The sequence below is a fragment of the Grus americana genome, chromosome 3 (genome assembly GCF_028858705.1).
Source record: "Grus americana isolate bGruAme1 chromosome 3, bGruAme1.mat, whole genome shotgun sequence".
Taxonomy (NCBI): domain Eukaryota; kingdom Metazoa; phylum Chordata; class Aves; order Gruiformes; family Gruidae; genus Grus; species Grus americana.
In genome coordinates, this window is record NC_072854.1 from 14,047,703 (window position 1) to 14,063,412 (window position 15,710).

At 38.3% G+C, this 15,710-nt stretch overlaps 1 protein-coding gene across 4 annotated transcripts in view; it reads left to right on the top strand.

The window, feature by feature from the left end:
- Positions 1–15,710, top strand: part of NBAS (NBAS subunit of NRZ tethering complex) — a 183,475-nt gene that overhangs the window by 148,348 nt on the left and 19,417 nt on the right. For 3 of the 4 annotated variants that reach the window (XM_054821998.1, XM_054822001.1, XM_054822000.1), the window contains 2 exons: positions 9,981–10,120; positions 12,995–13,015. In XM_054821998.1, the coding sequence (XP_054677973.1) occupies positions 9,981–10,120; positions 12,995–13,015 (161 nt within the window). The remainder of the gene's footprint in view (positions 1–9,980; positions 10,121–12,994; positions 13,016–15,710) is intronic. The other variant, XM_054821999.1, reaches the window with a different exon arrangement.

The following is a 15,710-nucleotide window of genomic DNA, read 5'->3' on the forward strand; positions in this document are numbered from 1 at the left end:
CAGGCTTTCATATGTGGTCAGCACTCATAATCATTTTTAATATGTGAAGCCCAGCTTTGGGGGAAAGTGCAAGAAAGCCTGACCTCAAAGTTCCCACTCCTTTGGGGTAGAAGATATGGGTTGTGAACACCGAGTTTGTCATGCCAAACTCTCGACTTCAGTTTTAATTTTGTATTGATTGCTCTAAGATTGTTGTTTTGATAGCAGACACTTCTTTCTGGTCGGTCAGGCAGTGGCTGTTTTTCCAAAGTTTAGGTCATAGCAGCCCAGCTTCTCTTTGTGAGTTCAGGACTTGGAATATGCTCCACTAAGAACTCCTGTCTCCTCGTTGGTCTTAAACGCAAATGAAGGGGAGATGTGAGGTAGGCCTTTGCATCACTGTCTCAGGTTATATTCCCCCTAGTAATGGAAACCAACAGTACTTTGAATGTGGTGGGTTTTTTTATTTTTTGTTTGTTGTTTTTTTTAAAGTGGATATTCCTTAATAAAGCTGTTGCTTTTTATTAACTGGGATAACTCCATAAGCATAGCTTCAAAAATGCTTCTTTCAAGCAAGGGAATTTAATGCCTGCAGCATTGGTCCAGGCTCCAAACTAGATCATGTTTTTCTACAGTGTTTTTTCATAAATTGGAACTAAATTCCATCATTATACGGTGGCATTTGTGAGCCCAATAGAACAGTTTTTAAAAAGTTACCATCTCTCAGCTGTGGCTGACTACCATGTAATACGTTTCCATTTACCAAGATCCAAAATGGATTGAAAGTAGGATTATCCACATATGAACTTGAGCAGGTGGAGAAAGTAAGTTTAAAACTGACAAGTTCCTCTGCCATGAGAGGAATGTATTTGGAATACATTTTTGAGAAGGTAAAACTCATCTGCGCTGAAGGGAAGCTGGACTTCTCAAATGACACGTCGTAAAAAAATTTTTATGGAACTTAGTGCTTGGGAAGACTTAGAACTTGCCAGGTTTACAATTTAGTTGTATGTGCTTTTTAAATGTGTATGTGCACTTCTCTTATCCAGCAGTGGTGTGTGTAAACTAACACTTTTATGTAATCTAAACTACAACTTTCTGTGGGTTTTCTCAAAAGTAAAAGTTTTTATCAGCTTTCCAAAAAAGGCTTTCCAAAAATAGGAAGTAAGAGCAGTACTAAGACTGAATGCTCCGTAAGGAAGCAGATTATGTCTGTGCCTCGTAGCAGTCATTTGGCAGTATTCCTTTTTCTAGGAAATCTTTTGAATTTAATTCTAAAACATTGTGAATATTTAAAGTATATAAAACTTAGTGCTGTATAAATGTGTTCTTACTTGCCTTTAACTCTGTACATGGCAATATGGTGCTAGGACATAGAGTGAAAGGTACTATATCACATTATTGTTTAAACTTCAAAATTTCAATAAATACTGGGGAAAGAACTTTAAAGGAACAGTTAAGTTTGAGATGACGTCTGTAAAATATATCTTTAAGAAGCAACTTCTGCTTGACCTCATTGATTCCTATTCAGCTACTTTGAGAAGAGGACACATTTCACATACTGAAAATATTAAGCTTACTTGAGTCCCTATGTTCCCTCGATTCTGCTTAGAAACTGCATATAACAAAATATTGTGGGCCCAGGGTGTTTTCATAACGTAAATTTTAATCTATGATTGCTCTGGCATGTGAAGGTCTTCAGTAAGATGCTTTAATATGTGCTTGTGGTTTTGCTTTGTTTCACAAGTATATAATGTGCCTAACATCAAGGTTGATAGGATGTCTAGCATCTTTAAACAGGTTGAAGAGAATGAAATAAATAATTGCCTTTAAAATCTTTGCAGGGTCAGTAGCTATACAATTTCAGGAACAGTTACACACTTTTGCAGTTTGTTTTTACTGCAAAACTGTGATTTTTCACAGTTGTGTTCATATTATGAGTAATTAACTTTTAAATATCTATTTAACTTAGTTTACAATTGTGTATGTCCTTTGTAACAAGCTTTTAACTTTGCAGCCTTGGCCTGGAAATACGTTTCAGTAACTTAATGTTGTGCAGACTTTTCAGTAGCCACAGAGATACCAGCAGATTAGGGAACAGTGGACTACAGGTTGACCCACAAAATGGGAAGATTAATTTCTTCAGTGCCCAGCCCTTTCTGGCCTCCATGTGTAGGAAAGGCAATATTTTCTTTGCTGATTTACCTAATTAGATTGTAAACTCCTTAAGGCCAGACTGTTGTATTTTTGTGCTGTGAATGGCACACCAAGATGGCAATTACAGAAATTCTATCAAATTGTTATCAATCTTTCAGTCATTGTTTATAAACCATGTTAAGCCCTGTCTAATCAGTGGAAGCAAGTTTTAGCATCAGCATCCCGTATCTCGAATCTGAATAAAATCTTTCATGTCAGATCTGCCTATTGTTTTAAAATGCAGCACAGATGAATTCTCTACCACTAGAGATTGGGGGGGATGAATAAAAATGTAGTGCATTTTACAAGGAAGTCCTAACAAATTGAAAATGTATCGTAGCAATAAGGGACTACTCAAATGCCTGCTTAGTGTTTCTATTTTCAATGCCATATTAATTCAAATTTATTCTGCAGTGATGAACATGAACATATTTTGAAATATTTACATTTACAATCTAGTAGATGTAATAAAATGAATTTTATAGTCACGTAAATCAGTAGGTTTTTGGTTGCAGGTCTTGGAAACCACAAATGTCTCTACCTTTAATATATGGAGTTGATTTTAAGTACGGATGTAGTTTTTCTCAATAAACAGGCAATTATAATGAAGGAAATCTTTTTCTGATTTCTACATCTTGATTCTCTGGTTACAAACACCCTTATCGATTATTTCCTTGGAACATTAGTAGTGAACAAAATCTGTTGATGACAACCATGGTTGCAGGGAGTAAAAATTGAACTTGCAGAACAGATTTCGTTGGGCAGAGGGAGGTGGGGGTCTGTCTGCATTAGTTTCCCTGCTCACCATTCTTGTATGTAAATAGGCAGCGTTTTGTGTTTTATCTCAGGGGAAGGAGAGGATTGGATTGGCTGGATCTTTTTATTGGCATTTCCATTTTTTAAACAAAACTCTAGATTATCAGCCAAGATGGTCAGCATCAGGTTCTCAAATTATATAGCTTTAGCAATAAAGCATTTACAACTCTATCGGATGTCTCTGTCCTTTAGGATCAGGAGAACATTATATAGTGGATATCTATGCCTCAGGGACAGAATTTAGATACAACAACATTCCACTGTTGCTGTAAATATTGATTTTAAAGTAACTTCAATTTCAAGAGTGAGATAACTTCCTGAACTAAACAACTGATCCTGTAGACTGCCACGTCAAAGGTTTTCTTTATCAGTCATGTGTGATGTCCACAGCTTTATTTAACCTTATCATTCTTTAAGTCTATCATCTTAAAGTTTGTATAACATACTAGGTTTCTAAAAGCTACAGAACAAACTTTTCAGGGAACTTTTCATATTTGGATTCCTTCACGTGTGTCACATGTGATGAGTATCTATAAAGCAATAATAAATCTATGGAACAACATGATGAGTCAAAACTTTGCGCGTTGAAAGTGGCTAAAGCATGTTATGTGGTTTCAACGTTTTAGGCACCTAATAGCATTTAATCTGTGAGGGAAGAGAACTATAAAAATGCTTGACAGATTTTATCATCAGGCAGATCAGTTTGGGGTTTTATTTGAGGAGGGATTGTAAGTGCATTAAGTTTTTATTTCAGCACTGGATATAAAGAACATGCCTTCCAAGTTTGCTCAGGATGGCTGAAGTCAGATAAAGGGTATGTTTGTGCTCGGATAATGTACTGCTGAAGAGATTACAAGTATCTCAACCAACTGCCAGATTCCTTTTATCATTTGTACCTCAGCAGTAAAAGCACCCATACCCATATGCTTCACGTGCTTTTTATATAAAACCAAATGTTTTAAAAAGCTTGTAGGAATCTTCTCTGATGTAACTTTCTACTAGCAAAATGATGTCAGAACTGAAATATTTTGGCCAATTGTTTGATAAATAAGTGGACTCCAGCAATAATTTTTTTCAGCAGTGTTTTAGTTTTCTGAAGATTTGCAAGTTACAGCAAGTTCACAACTGTCCCTGTAAGAGGATGGCTGATTGAACATGTGCTGTGTCAAGCCTCTGCTACTGGTAATCAGACCATAATTACTTGAGGAAAAATAGCTGCTTTGATGGCTAATATCATGTAAGACACGCAAAATAATGTATCTCAGATAAAAAGAAAATCTCACTTCTGTCTTCTGGCACGCTGTAGCTGCTACATGCTGTAGCTGCAGTTCGCACCCCACTAAATGTGGTTAATTTTCTGTCTTGATTAATAATTGAAAAAGGTGGACTGATTTTTGCCTTTATTAAGCAGTGATAATATGGGGTGAGTCAGAACTCTTTTATGGGCCATCCTAACCACTGCTAATTAATAACAGGAGAAACTGGGAACAGATGTAAAAGCAAAGTGCTCAGGAGGAGAACGTGATCAGGAGGAGTGTGCACTAGTTCGGACAGCTGGTAGTGTCTAATGCAGTTTTAAGCAACACTCGGTACTGTTTGTGTAGCCTATATTTTGCTTTGTTAATTTCATATACTTTTTTTTTAAGGAACATTAGCATCTGCAGACATTTGCATGTTCTTGATTTTAAACATACACAGTCCCTTGTTGATAATGAAATTGTGTATTTTAACAGTTTAAGATTTGGTTTTACATAATTTGTATTTTGTTTTATAATCTATCATGAGTATCATTTCTAAAATTAATTCCTCTAATTGACTTTCCCATTGTGGTAAATATTTGTGCAGCTTTTTATTTTCATGAAAAACATGAAGCCAGCTGTCTTCTACTGCCAAAGAGAAGACATAAAACTGAGGAAAATCAAGACAGAGTTGAGCAAATCTGTTGTTAAAGCTGAAAGTCCTTGCTTTCCTTTTCCTTGCTTTTGTTTTGTTTCTTTCCTATTCCTTTGGGACCATCTGAACTTCAAGCATACTCCTTACTGCCTTGCTGTCAGCCTCATTATTCTGTTTAGTGACAGATTCTTCTTTACAGGTACTCGTGCTATCAGGGCTCCGAGCAGTTCATGGCAGGTTATCTTTGCATTGCCTTCGAGTATTTTAGAAGGATTTTTTTTTTTGGGGGAGGGGGGTTTAAAAAAAAAAAGTGGGGGGAAGGGAAGCTGAGTTATAGTATCCCATTACCGTAGTTTAAAGATGATTATATTGGCAGAAATGCAGTGCCTTGTTGCATTGCAACATTCTGAGTCATCTGAATAGATCATTCAGAGTCACTACAAAGAGCGTTCAGTTAAAAGGGGAATTCTTAATCTTTTTGCTATGTTATTACAACAAAACAACAGGCTTAATTAACCATAGCAGCTTCATCTCAGCTAGCTTTCACCTCTGTTAAGGTGAAATTTCTACCTTTTAACACAGACCGTGCTCTGTTTCTGCTGTGTGAGGTGGCTGCTTCCTCACCATGCTCTCCCTCAGCCTTGGAAACAGGAGACAATACAGAGGAAAGCCTACGCTCTGTGAGTGTGTCTGTATATATGTGTGTATGTATATATATGTGTGTGGGGGGGTAAATATGAATAAAAACCCCCTCATTCCAATGTGCTGCTTGGTGGTTTGACCTTGGCTGGACACCAGGTGCCCACCAGGCCGTTCTGTCACTCCCCTCCTCAGCAGGAGAGAGAAGGGAGAAAATAAAATGGAAAAAAAACCCTTGTGGGAGAGGATAAAGGCAGTTGCATAAAGCAAAAGCAAAGGTTGCATATGGAAGCAAAGGGAAAGAAAAGATTTATTCTCTACTTCCTATCAGCAGGTGATGTCCGGCCACTTCCCAGGAAGCGGGGCTTCAGTAGGTGTAGCAGTTGCTCCAGAAGACAAACTTAAATAACAAATGCCCCCCTTCCTCCTCCTTTCTCTTAGCTCTTATTGCTGAGCAGACGTCATACGGTATGGAATATCCCTTTGGCCAGTGTGGATCAGCTGTCCTGGCTGTGTCCCCTCCCAAGATCTTGCCCACCCCCAGCCTACTGCTGAGGGGGGATGCTGGAGGGACAGCCTTGGTGTGTGCCAGCTCTGCTCAGCAGTAGCCAAAACACCGGTGTGTTACCAACACCTTGCTGGCTACCGGTACACAGCACAGCGCTGTGAGGGCTGCTGTGGGGAAAGGTAACTCCAGCTCAGCCAGAGACAGTACATGCTTCAAGTTATTGCTTTCTTGTAGCAAGAAGCTATCAACTCTTTTCATAGTTTGATTATAGCTTCTATTTCTGAAGAATTATAAGGAAAGAATTAGAGATGAGGCAAGGTATCTGTCATTCAAACTATAAAGCAGTGCGGAATCTCTTTCAGGCAAGTGCCTCAATTTACTTCATAACACTGATATTTAACTTAAAATGGACTCTTCTGTTTTATAGGAATAATATTAATACCTTGAAATGAAAGTTTTAAATGTTTTATTGTTGTCTCTGTTTCTGGTACATAGTGTTGATCTTCTCATTAGGATTTTTCTAGTGATGCTAGTGGGCACATCATGCATAGATTTCACAGAATCACAGAATGGTAGGGGTTGGAAGGGACCTCTGGACATCATCTAGTCCAACCTCCCTGCTAAAGCAGGATCACTTAGATACAGCAGGTTGCACAGGATGGCGTCCAGGTGGGTTTGAATATCTCCAGAGAAGCAGACTCCACAACCTCTCTGGGCAGCCTGTTCCAGTGCTCGGTCACCCTCAGAGTGAAGAAGTTTCTCCTCATATTGAGATGGAACTGCCTGTGTTCCAGTTTGTGCCCATTGCCCCTTGTCCTATCACTGGGCACCACTGAGAAGAGTCTGGCCCCTTCCTCTGGACACCCACCCTTTAGATATTTATAAGCGTTGAGGAGATCCCCTCTCAGTCTTCTCTTCTCCAGGCTAACCAGACCCAGCTCTCTCAGCCTTTCCTCACACAAGAGATGCTCCAGTCCCCTCACCATCCTTGTAGCCCTCCACTGGACTCTCTCCAGTAGTTCCGTATCATCTTGATTGTGTGAGGACATATACACACAAGTTAAATACAACCGCTTCTCAGAAGGTACAATTTTAGACATTGTGCAATCTTATTCAAACTAGTAAGACTACTTAGCAATGTTTAATGTGAAATGTGGACACAATCTTTGCAGAATCAGCATGTATTTGATGATGTTTCAGCTCAGGAATACTTTTGAAAAATATATCTGATACAGTCAACTGTGTGGCAATTTTCACACACAGTCAGGCATTCCCGTGTTAAAGCATGGGTTTACATCTGAATCTCAGCTTTTCTTTTTCAGAAGAAAGTTATTTTTAACATCCACATTGTTACAGGAGTGGAATAATGTTTAAAACATACTTGAAACACGCATGTATGTATGGAGTGTGGGGACAGCTGATAGATGCAACAGAAGCATAAGATACATTGAGGAAGGAAAAATAGCTAGGACTTAGAAGATGGAGGGGGTGGGGAGTTTAAGGTAGGATAAAACTAGTAATTTTTTTTTTTTTTAAAGTAATCATACGTGTCATCTACCTGTCAATACTTAAGTATTTTCTATTTGTTTCTCTTTCATTAACCTTCCATTTCCTTTTTCCTTGGTGCTGCATTTTAGATCACCACATACACTCTTAAAGCTCTGCATACTTATACACTATGTTGCTTCTTTCTAATCTCACCTGTTTCACAGTAAATGGAAGTAACATGCCTTTAAAATGCTGTATGAAAAGTGACTTTTCAATAGTTTTCTTAAAAATTATAAATAACTTACAGTGTAGAAAGTTCACTTTACTCTCAGTGGTAATGCAGGCAACTTGAAAAAGGCCATTGTAGGAAGAAATATTGCAGAAATGCATACCATGTTTAAGAGTAGAAGGGTGATTCTTCTGAGTTATTTTGATCGTATTAATATGTATTTTGTTGTAAGCAATCTTCTTGTAATGATCCAGCTGCCTAAAATACAAGATTATATTGTTAGTTTAATTAACCTCATGAAAAAAATGTAAACCCGAGTCTGTAAAGATGTGTTATTAGGCAGAATTATTGGAATTCAGTTCATGTTGAATAGGATGTCTTATCCACTCTCATCTACTTTCTGCTACTAATGGCTCAATTTCTGTGACAGCTTTTCTCATCTATTAATATTATCTGTGCCATTTCCTGCCATTTTTACAGTTATCGTTAGAGAGATCTGAACATTTAGTCAGTGTTTTGAAGTAACATGCTGTTTGTGCAAATATATTAAAATGTACTCAGTGGAGCATCCAGAATGCTACTTACTTGGTTTAAATATTTAAAGAGCTAGTTGTCTGAAAAAGGAGTCTGGGGACAGATAAAGCAACATGAGACCTTCTGTTGTCTAGATAGTATATAATTTGCTAAATTGCTAAATATCTTTGATCCTTAGAGGTTAGCATGTCTTATGTCCGTTTTACCCTTTCCTGCTCTTTTCCCTTCTCTTTTCAGCCTTGTGATTTAAATATTGAAGATTTTAATATTTTAAATTAACAGGTGGAAGTTAGGGATATTACAAGTGGGTAACTGATGTCTGCTCTGCGACATTTGCAGTACAGAGAAGTATTTTAAATGGACAGATCTCAGAAACATTTCTTCACTATCTAAAATGTTTCAGTATATGGTGCTTTCAGATGTACCCTGGAGACAGAAATGAACAGTTTTTCAGCACTAAATATTTTAAAGTCACAAATTATGTAGGCAACTCAATAAATGCATCAGTAATCTTTGTTTTCCAACCTCGTTTGAAAAATTTGCCCTTGATATATCAGAGTCACTTTGAAAAGATGGGAATGCGATATTTAATCTTTTAGAGTAGCTGTAGAGCTAAGGAAAACTTTATCCATGTTTGATGTCTTAGAACTACTTGGGCTGAAACAGAAAAGTTAACAGTTAATGCTCTGTATCTTCAGTGGAATTATAAGATGAAACTGAAGTGTTTGATATCCTGGAACTTTTCGAAGTTTGGAGAAAAAAGTTCAGTGTACCTTGTTATTGTAACAAATTATTTTTAAACTCCAAGAACTTTTGTATGTCAGGTAGACAGCGAATAGCTGTTCCATTTGTGAAAGCCCTCCTAGTGTGATAGTCAAACTTTTAAACAGAAGCTGCTTCTCATTTAGTACCAAGTTGGTTCTCATTTATAGCAACCTTCCTTCAACAGTCTTTTTACCTTGTACTTTTTTTTACCATGCAAACTGCAAGCAGTAATTATCTGTAAAAGAACCTGTCATCAAGTGAAGTGAATTCAAGTCCTGGCAGAAGCTGCAGGTTTTAAACTTAGACGGACACTTTTCCTGCGATAGAGTTGTCTGGTGGCTGGCTGATGGGCTGTGGGGTTTTGTTTTTCTTAGGTTCAAAAAACTGTACAGAGGAATATTACAGTACTTGTCAGCAAATGTTCTTCACTGGGTAAATTAATTTGGAATCATCTTTCAGGGCTCTTTCCTGTGGGACAAAAGATTAGATGCTGTAAATTCAGGTAAAACTATTGAATTTTCATAGGTGAGTGAGAGTAATAGATATTAGGGAAGCACTAGACACACCCATTCTTTATAAAATACATATATCTGTGTGTGTATATATGTCTATCAATTGAGAAAAGGAAACGTAAGGAATTTTTGGTTGTTTGAAGATCACAGAGATAAGATCCTCTGAACTAATCAATGAATGTACATGTGTGGGGTTACGTTGTTTTAGGAACGTACACCTAAGTAATTTCCAATTGCTGTGCGCGCTCCCTTTTTATTTGCATGTAATTGAAAATAAGAGGTAAGAAAATGGGTTTCTGGAAGAATTACTTTGTGTTCCTGGATTGTTTTACAACAGTGATGTCCTTCACAGATAGTTTGTTGATTGCTTTTAAATCATTGGTTTCTTAAAACAATTCTGGGGTTGGTTTGTTTGTTTTAGGTAGAGATAACAGATATTGAAACTGAGGAAAAAAGGTATGATCTCTTCCTGGGACTTCTGGAGTCTAGTCACCATCCGTCTGAGTTTCAGCACTTGATTTTACTCCTTCAAGCTTGGCCACCAATGGCCACGAGCAACAGGTAAGCATTTCTTCAAACAATCATGTAACAACGGAGTTCTAAGTCGTCTTGCTTGATAATATCATGTAGCTTTCAGTCAATGAATTCAAACATGATGAAGAGGAGTACGACCTTTGGAAAGGGTCATACTGGAAAAAATAAATGGTTTATTTAAAGCAGAATTGAATCAATCAATTTCTTTTAAAAACTATATATCCATATGTAGTATGTATCATGGAGGAGGCAGAAAATCATTTTATTGCCTGAACTGTTGCACGGGAGGGTTTTCTATCTACTTAAATTTAAGTTATGTATTTTGCTCTTATTTTGGCAGTATGTGCAAAATTCATAAAAAGGAATAGAAAGTTCTGACTGTTTTTTCCATTCAAAGTTGTACTTTGCACAAAAGCCTTTGAAAGTTAATGTTCAGATGGCTGAGGCAGACAGTCTGCAGGAGGTCTGTGAGGGTAATGGTGCAAGCAATGGTGCTTCTCTTTTCTAGATCCACTACCTATTATTTCTGTCTCTGAATAAAGTATCCAAAAGTACAGAATATATACTAGGGCAGACATATCCTAGCCCAACGATTTTAAATTATAATGATTTAAAACTTCAGCATCGTACCCATCAGAATGGGTGTTTACTGAAAGTGTTAATTTTGGAATCTCGACTACATTATTTTTTACCAATTCTTTGGGTTTTGTCTGTGTGGTGGGTTGACCCTGGCTGGTAGCCAGGTGCCCACCAGAGCAGCTCTATCACTCCCGTCGTTCACTAGACAGGGGAGAAAAGGTATAACGAAAGGCTTGTGTGTCAAGATAAGGACAGGGACACTAATTATCGTCATGAGCAAAGCAGACTGAACTGAGAGAGGAAATTAATTTAATTTATTACAAAGGAAAACAGAGTAGAGGAATGAGAAATAAAATCAACTCTTAAAACACCTCCCCCCACCCCTCCCATCTTCCCGGGCTCAACTTCACTCCCGGCTTCAACCTTCCCCCCCTCAGCGGAACAGGGGGACGGGGAATGGGGGTTACGGTCAGTTCATCTCACGGTGTTTCTGCCGCTTCTTCATCCTCAGGGGGAGGACTCCTCTTATCGTTCCCCTGCTCCAGCATGGAGTCCCTCTCATGGGAGACAGTCCTTCACGAACTTCTCCAATGTGAGTCTCTCCCACGGGCTACAGTCTTTCACGAACTGCTCCAGCGTGGTCTCTTCCATGGGGTGCAGACCTTCAGGAGCAGACTGCTCCAGTGTGGGTCCCCCACGGGGTCACAAGTCCTGCCAGCAAACCTGCTCTGGCGTGGGCTCCTCTCTCCATGGGGCCACCGGTCCTGCTAGGAGCTTGCTCCAGCGTGGGATTCCCACAGGCCACAGCCTCCTTCAGGTGCCTCCACCTGCTCTGGTGTGGGGTCCTCCACGGGCTGCAGGTGGAATCTCTACACCCCCTCATCCTTCCTCCATGGGCTGCAGGGGGACAGCCTGCTTCACCATGGCCTTCACCATGGGCTGCAGGGGGATCTCTGCTCCAGCGCCTGGAGCTCCTCCTCCCCCTCCATCTGCACTGACCTTGGTGTCTGCAGAGTTTCTTACATCTTCTCACTCCTCTCTCAGGCTGCAAAAGCGTTCTCTAAGTGTTTTTTTTCGTTCTTAAATATGTTATCACAGAGGCACTGATTGGCTTGGCCTTGGCCAGGGGTGGATCCATCTTGGAGCCGGCTGGCATTGGCTCTATCAGACACAGGGGAAGCTTCCAGCAGCTTCTCACAGAAGCCACCCGTGTAGCCCCCCCACTACCAAAACCTTGCTGTGCAAACCCAACACAGTCTGTGACTTTCTGTACACATTTAAAGGCAAAAATTTTAGTGATTCCATTCTATAATTGATGATCATTGCTAAGATATAAGGATGCATATAATCTTATGAGGCAAAAGTCACGTATCTTTCAAGGATAGCAATGATACTAACTTTTTGGCTAGCGAGTACAGTGTGTCGTGTTTTATCTGACGGTAGTTAGCTTAGAGACATTAAATGATGCTTTCGTTGGATTACTGTGGGATATTGATTACAACCCCAAACTGTTTATGTGCATTGATTTGTCAGAAAAATTAAGGCTTATCTTTTTATGAAAAGTAACTCTTTTGTGTATTTGTAGACAACTGGTCCATTAGAAGGTAATCTCTAAGGGTTATTCACCTTCAGGCCTGCAGTTTGTTTGCAATTTCTGGATGAGGATTAACCTAAAGTCCTTTATGACCATTTTATGAGCCAAAAAATGTCTTCAGTGCATTAAGAAGTACCGGGACTGCTCTGTGATCTGTCACAAATTCATATTCCAACTTTCCTTTCAGTTTTGTTGTAATTGTAATTGAAAATTGGATGCTTCACAGTTTGCAGGAACTGTCAAACTTTTTTTAAGGTGGTGTTTAGATTAAAAAAAAAAAGTGTTGAACTTACGGAGCAAAGGGTCAAGTGAAATATTGCTGCAGTTAGCAAAATTCTTTCTCCTTGGGTTGAACAGAAAGACTAAAGATTTTGTGAAAGTAGAACCCTTCTTCTATATAGACAGTTATTGTATACTGCTCTGTAGCAGAGGAAATTAAAAATTATTTAATTTTATCTCCAACTTGGTGTTCTGTTCCTTCAGCCTGACTTTCTAAAGTGAAGAAGAGAAAATAATGACTAAATGTGATTCGTAGTCAAAACTAACAGTGGATTAAATTTCAGAGATGGGATACCTCTTAATTCCAAGAGCTGTGAAGTCTGAAAATTTGCACAAAATACTTAGATCATCTGTATCATAGCTCATTTTTAATGATCTTTCAATTTTTTAAATTAATTTTATTAATTTGAATTATTTTGCCTTGTAAATCCTGGAATTATTCATGCCAGCCAGGAAGCAGAGATCGTGCTGTAAGTATGAGGCCCAACAGCAATAAAAAAAGTCTTTGGTACTTTCCACCTTCATTATCTGAACCTTCTGTCCTCTCTTTCCCCATTGTCATTGACAATCGTTATCATTCATGCGTCTCCACATCTTTGGGAAGGCGTGCTCTGCTCTGCGGCCTGCTCCTCCTCTTGCATTGCTCGTGCTTCCCTCTTCTGCCTCTGTTGCGTACTTCCATGTTAACAGCATTCAGTTAGGCTTACCAGCCCAGGGTGGGGTTTTTATAGATTTGTTCCTAAAATTGTGTTTCTGAAAAACCTATCTTGATGGCTGGGTTGGAGTAAGGAGCAGGAACTGTTTTGTTAGTGAGGTTTTCGAAAATCTCATTTTAAAGCAAGTTGCATTAAGAAATTCTTGAGCAAAGAGGAAAACTGAGCAGTTAAGCCAATTGTTTAGCCATATGTATTAAGATTTTTGTTTAATCTTTACTCGTTTTTTCCTCCTCTCCTTCAGAACAGGGTCATTGTTGCTAACTGATTGTTTGTTGCCAGTGTAATGATATGTGCAGGAACTGAGGAATTTAAGTCTGAGTCATCTGAATAGTTAGAGTTCTGCTTTTCAACTGAACAGTAAATATCTAATACTTAGAATTGAATGTAAAGCTAGAAAATACAATTTACATTCTGTAAAGGCTTAAAAGGAAGGAGAAGTAAAAGAACTGGTTTGGGTTTTTTTTAGTAACGTTTTACTTTTTTTTAAAGAATTTTTTGACCTCTCTGTTAATTAGTGTGTGCTTTTTAATGTTTTTTGGGGTTTTGTATTTTAAAACACACTAGCTAAAATAATGTTCGTTATTCACCTGCAAATATGATTCTCATCATATCATAACATGCTATGTTGACTGTGAGGAAACAGGTAGTTTGGTTGTTTGTCAGCACTCAAAACCATATACTTGTTAAAATTTTATTTTCACACTCTTGTTATGCATGCATGCTTTTCTGTCTAGCTGTCTCATATTCAGATGTCATTTTAAGCATTGCATAAAGAAGTCTTTTAAAAAAAACTATTGACAATACCTGAAGCTCTGCAGTCCTTTGGAACTTGCTGCCTACATTCAAAAGGCATTTTTAATACTTATTTTAAATGCTGATAAGGTGTTTGGCACTCAAGACCACCACCTTTTAGAGACTCAATAGCTTAGTTCACCTTTCCTTTTTTTTAACTTAATCCCAAATTTCCCTCTTTTGGTTCTGGGCAAAAATGTGTTCATGCTGAGTTTTTGAAATAATTAATTTTTTCATGTTGAGAAATAACTTTTATTTTAAACATGGTTGAACTAAGGTAAAATTCAGGTGAGAATAAAACTGAATTCTACCCGTAGGTGTCAGATTTTGGTAACTGAATCTTGTTTCTATTTAGAGATCTATTTGTAAATAGATCACACAAGTATTTCAAATAATCATAAGGAATTGCGTTGAGAAAAGTTTTATATATGCAGAGTATATATCTGATACTTTACTTAAATATTAATACCTGCATATGGCAAGCCTTGTGGCCTTGCATCTTCCTGGTTATTGCTAACTTCTGTGTTTTGTAGTGTGGTTTTTTGTGTGTGTGTTTTCTTTTTCTAATGGGAAATTCTTATAGGTTTTCTTAATGTACTCTGGAGGCAGCAGCTATAAAAATGGAAATTCATTATGGCTCTCCGTGCCTCTAAGCAAGAGATGGATCACAGAGCAGGAGCTATCAATTTAACCAGTGGCAAAGATGGAGTTGCAGGGTTTTTTTCTTCTTCTAACCTTACTGGGGGTTCATAGATTTAGTGCATCATGTTCTGCTTGTTGAATGAGCTGGCACCTTTGGGTTCGGCCCATCAGGTTGGAAGGAGAGGAGAGGAGCAGAGCTCAGCTCTGCAGTTCCCTGCCAGACTTGTGACAACTCTGTGCGCGGTGACTGTGACTGATGGAAAGGCTCAATTAAGTTGTCAGAAGGAATAAAGATAATGACTTCTATTTAGTTTGTAGTCAAAGTTACTAACTCCTAGAATCTCTGTCTGCTTTTCATCTTAGGATATAATGTCAGCTTCATGTGGAGCTGGATCTATTTGTTTACAGTCTGTCCTTTTGAAAGTGGAAGATGAGCAGGAGGGAGCTTGTATATGTGAAATGGTAGATATTGGTGGTTGTCCTCTCCAGAGCTGTCAGACCTATTCCTTGGTATATGTCAATCCAACAGACTCTCCTAATGGACTCCGTTTACAGTGGTATTAATATGTTACTTTCAACAATTGCTGCTAAATATTCTCTGTGAAAAGCAGCACTTTGACAGCACTTTACTACTCCTTCCCACATATGCTGGATGAGTATCTTAATTTACACTAAATTGTAAGACCAACCTGCCAGATTTGGTCTTACTGTGTTTTGGGGTTTTTTTCCCCTTCAAGCTAAAATGAAAAGTTTCCCATGTCTTTGAGTTGCTGATTAATGGCCAGAGAAATTGATGGGGGTGAGTTTTAAACCACCTTTCGTGCCTTCCTAAGTTTATGCACAGATGAACGTAGTGGTTGCATTACTGTGGCTTAATATAATCACGATCTAAGCTGTGATTGTGCATGATTTTAGCCCATTGTAGATAGGAATTGAAATGCATTAACTTAATTCACATTAGGAAAATAGCAGTGTGAATGTGTTCCAGTGTTACACGTCATTTAGAATCTCTGCT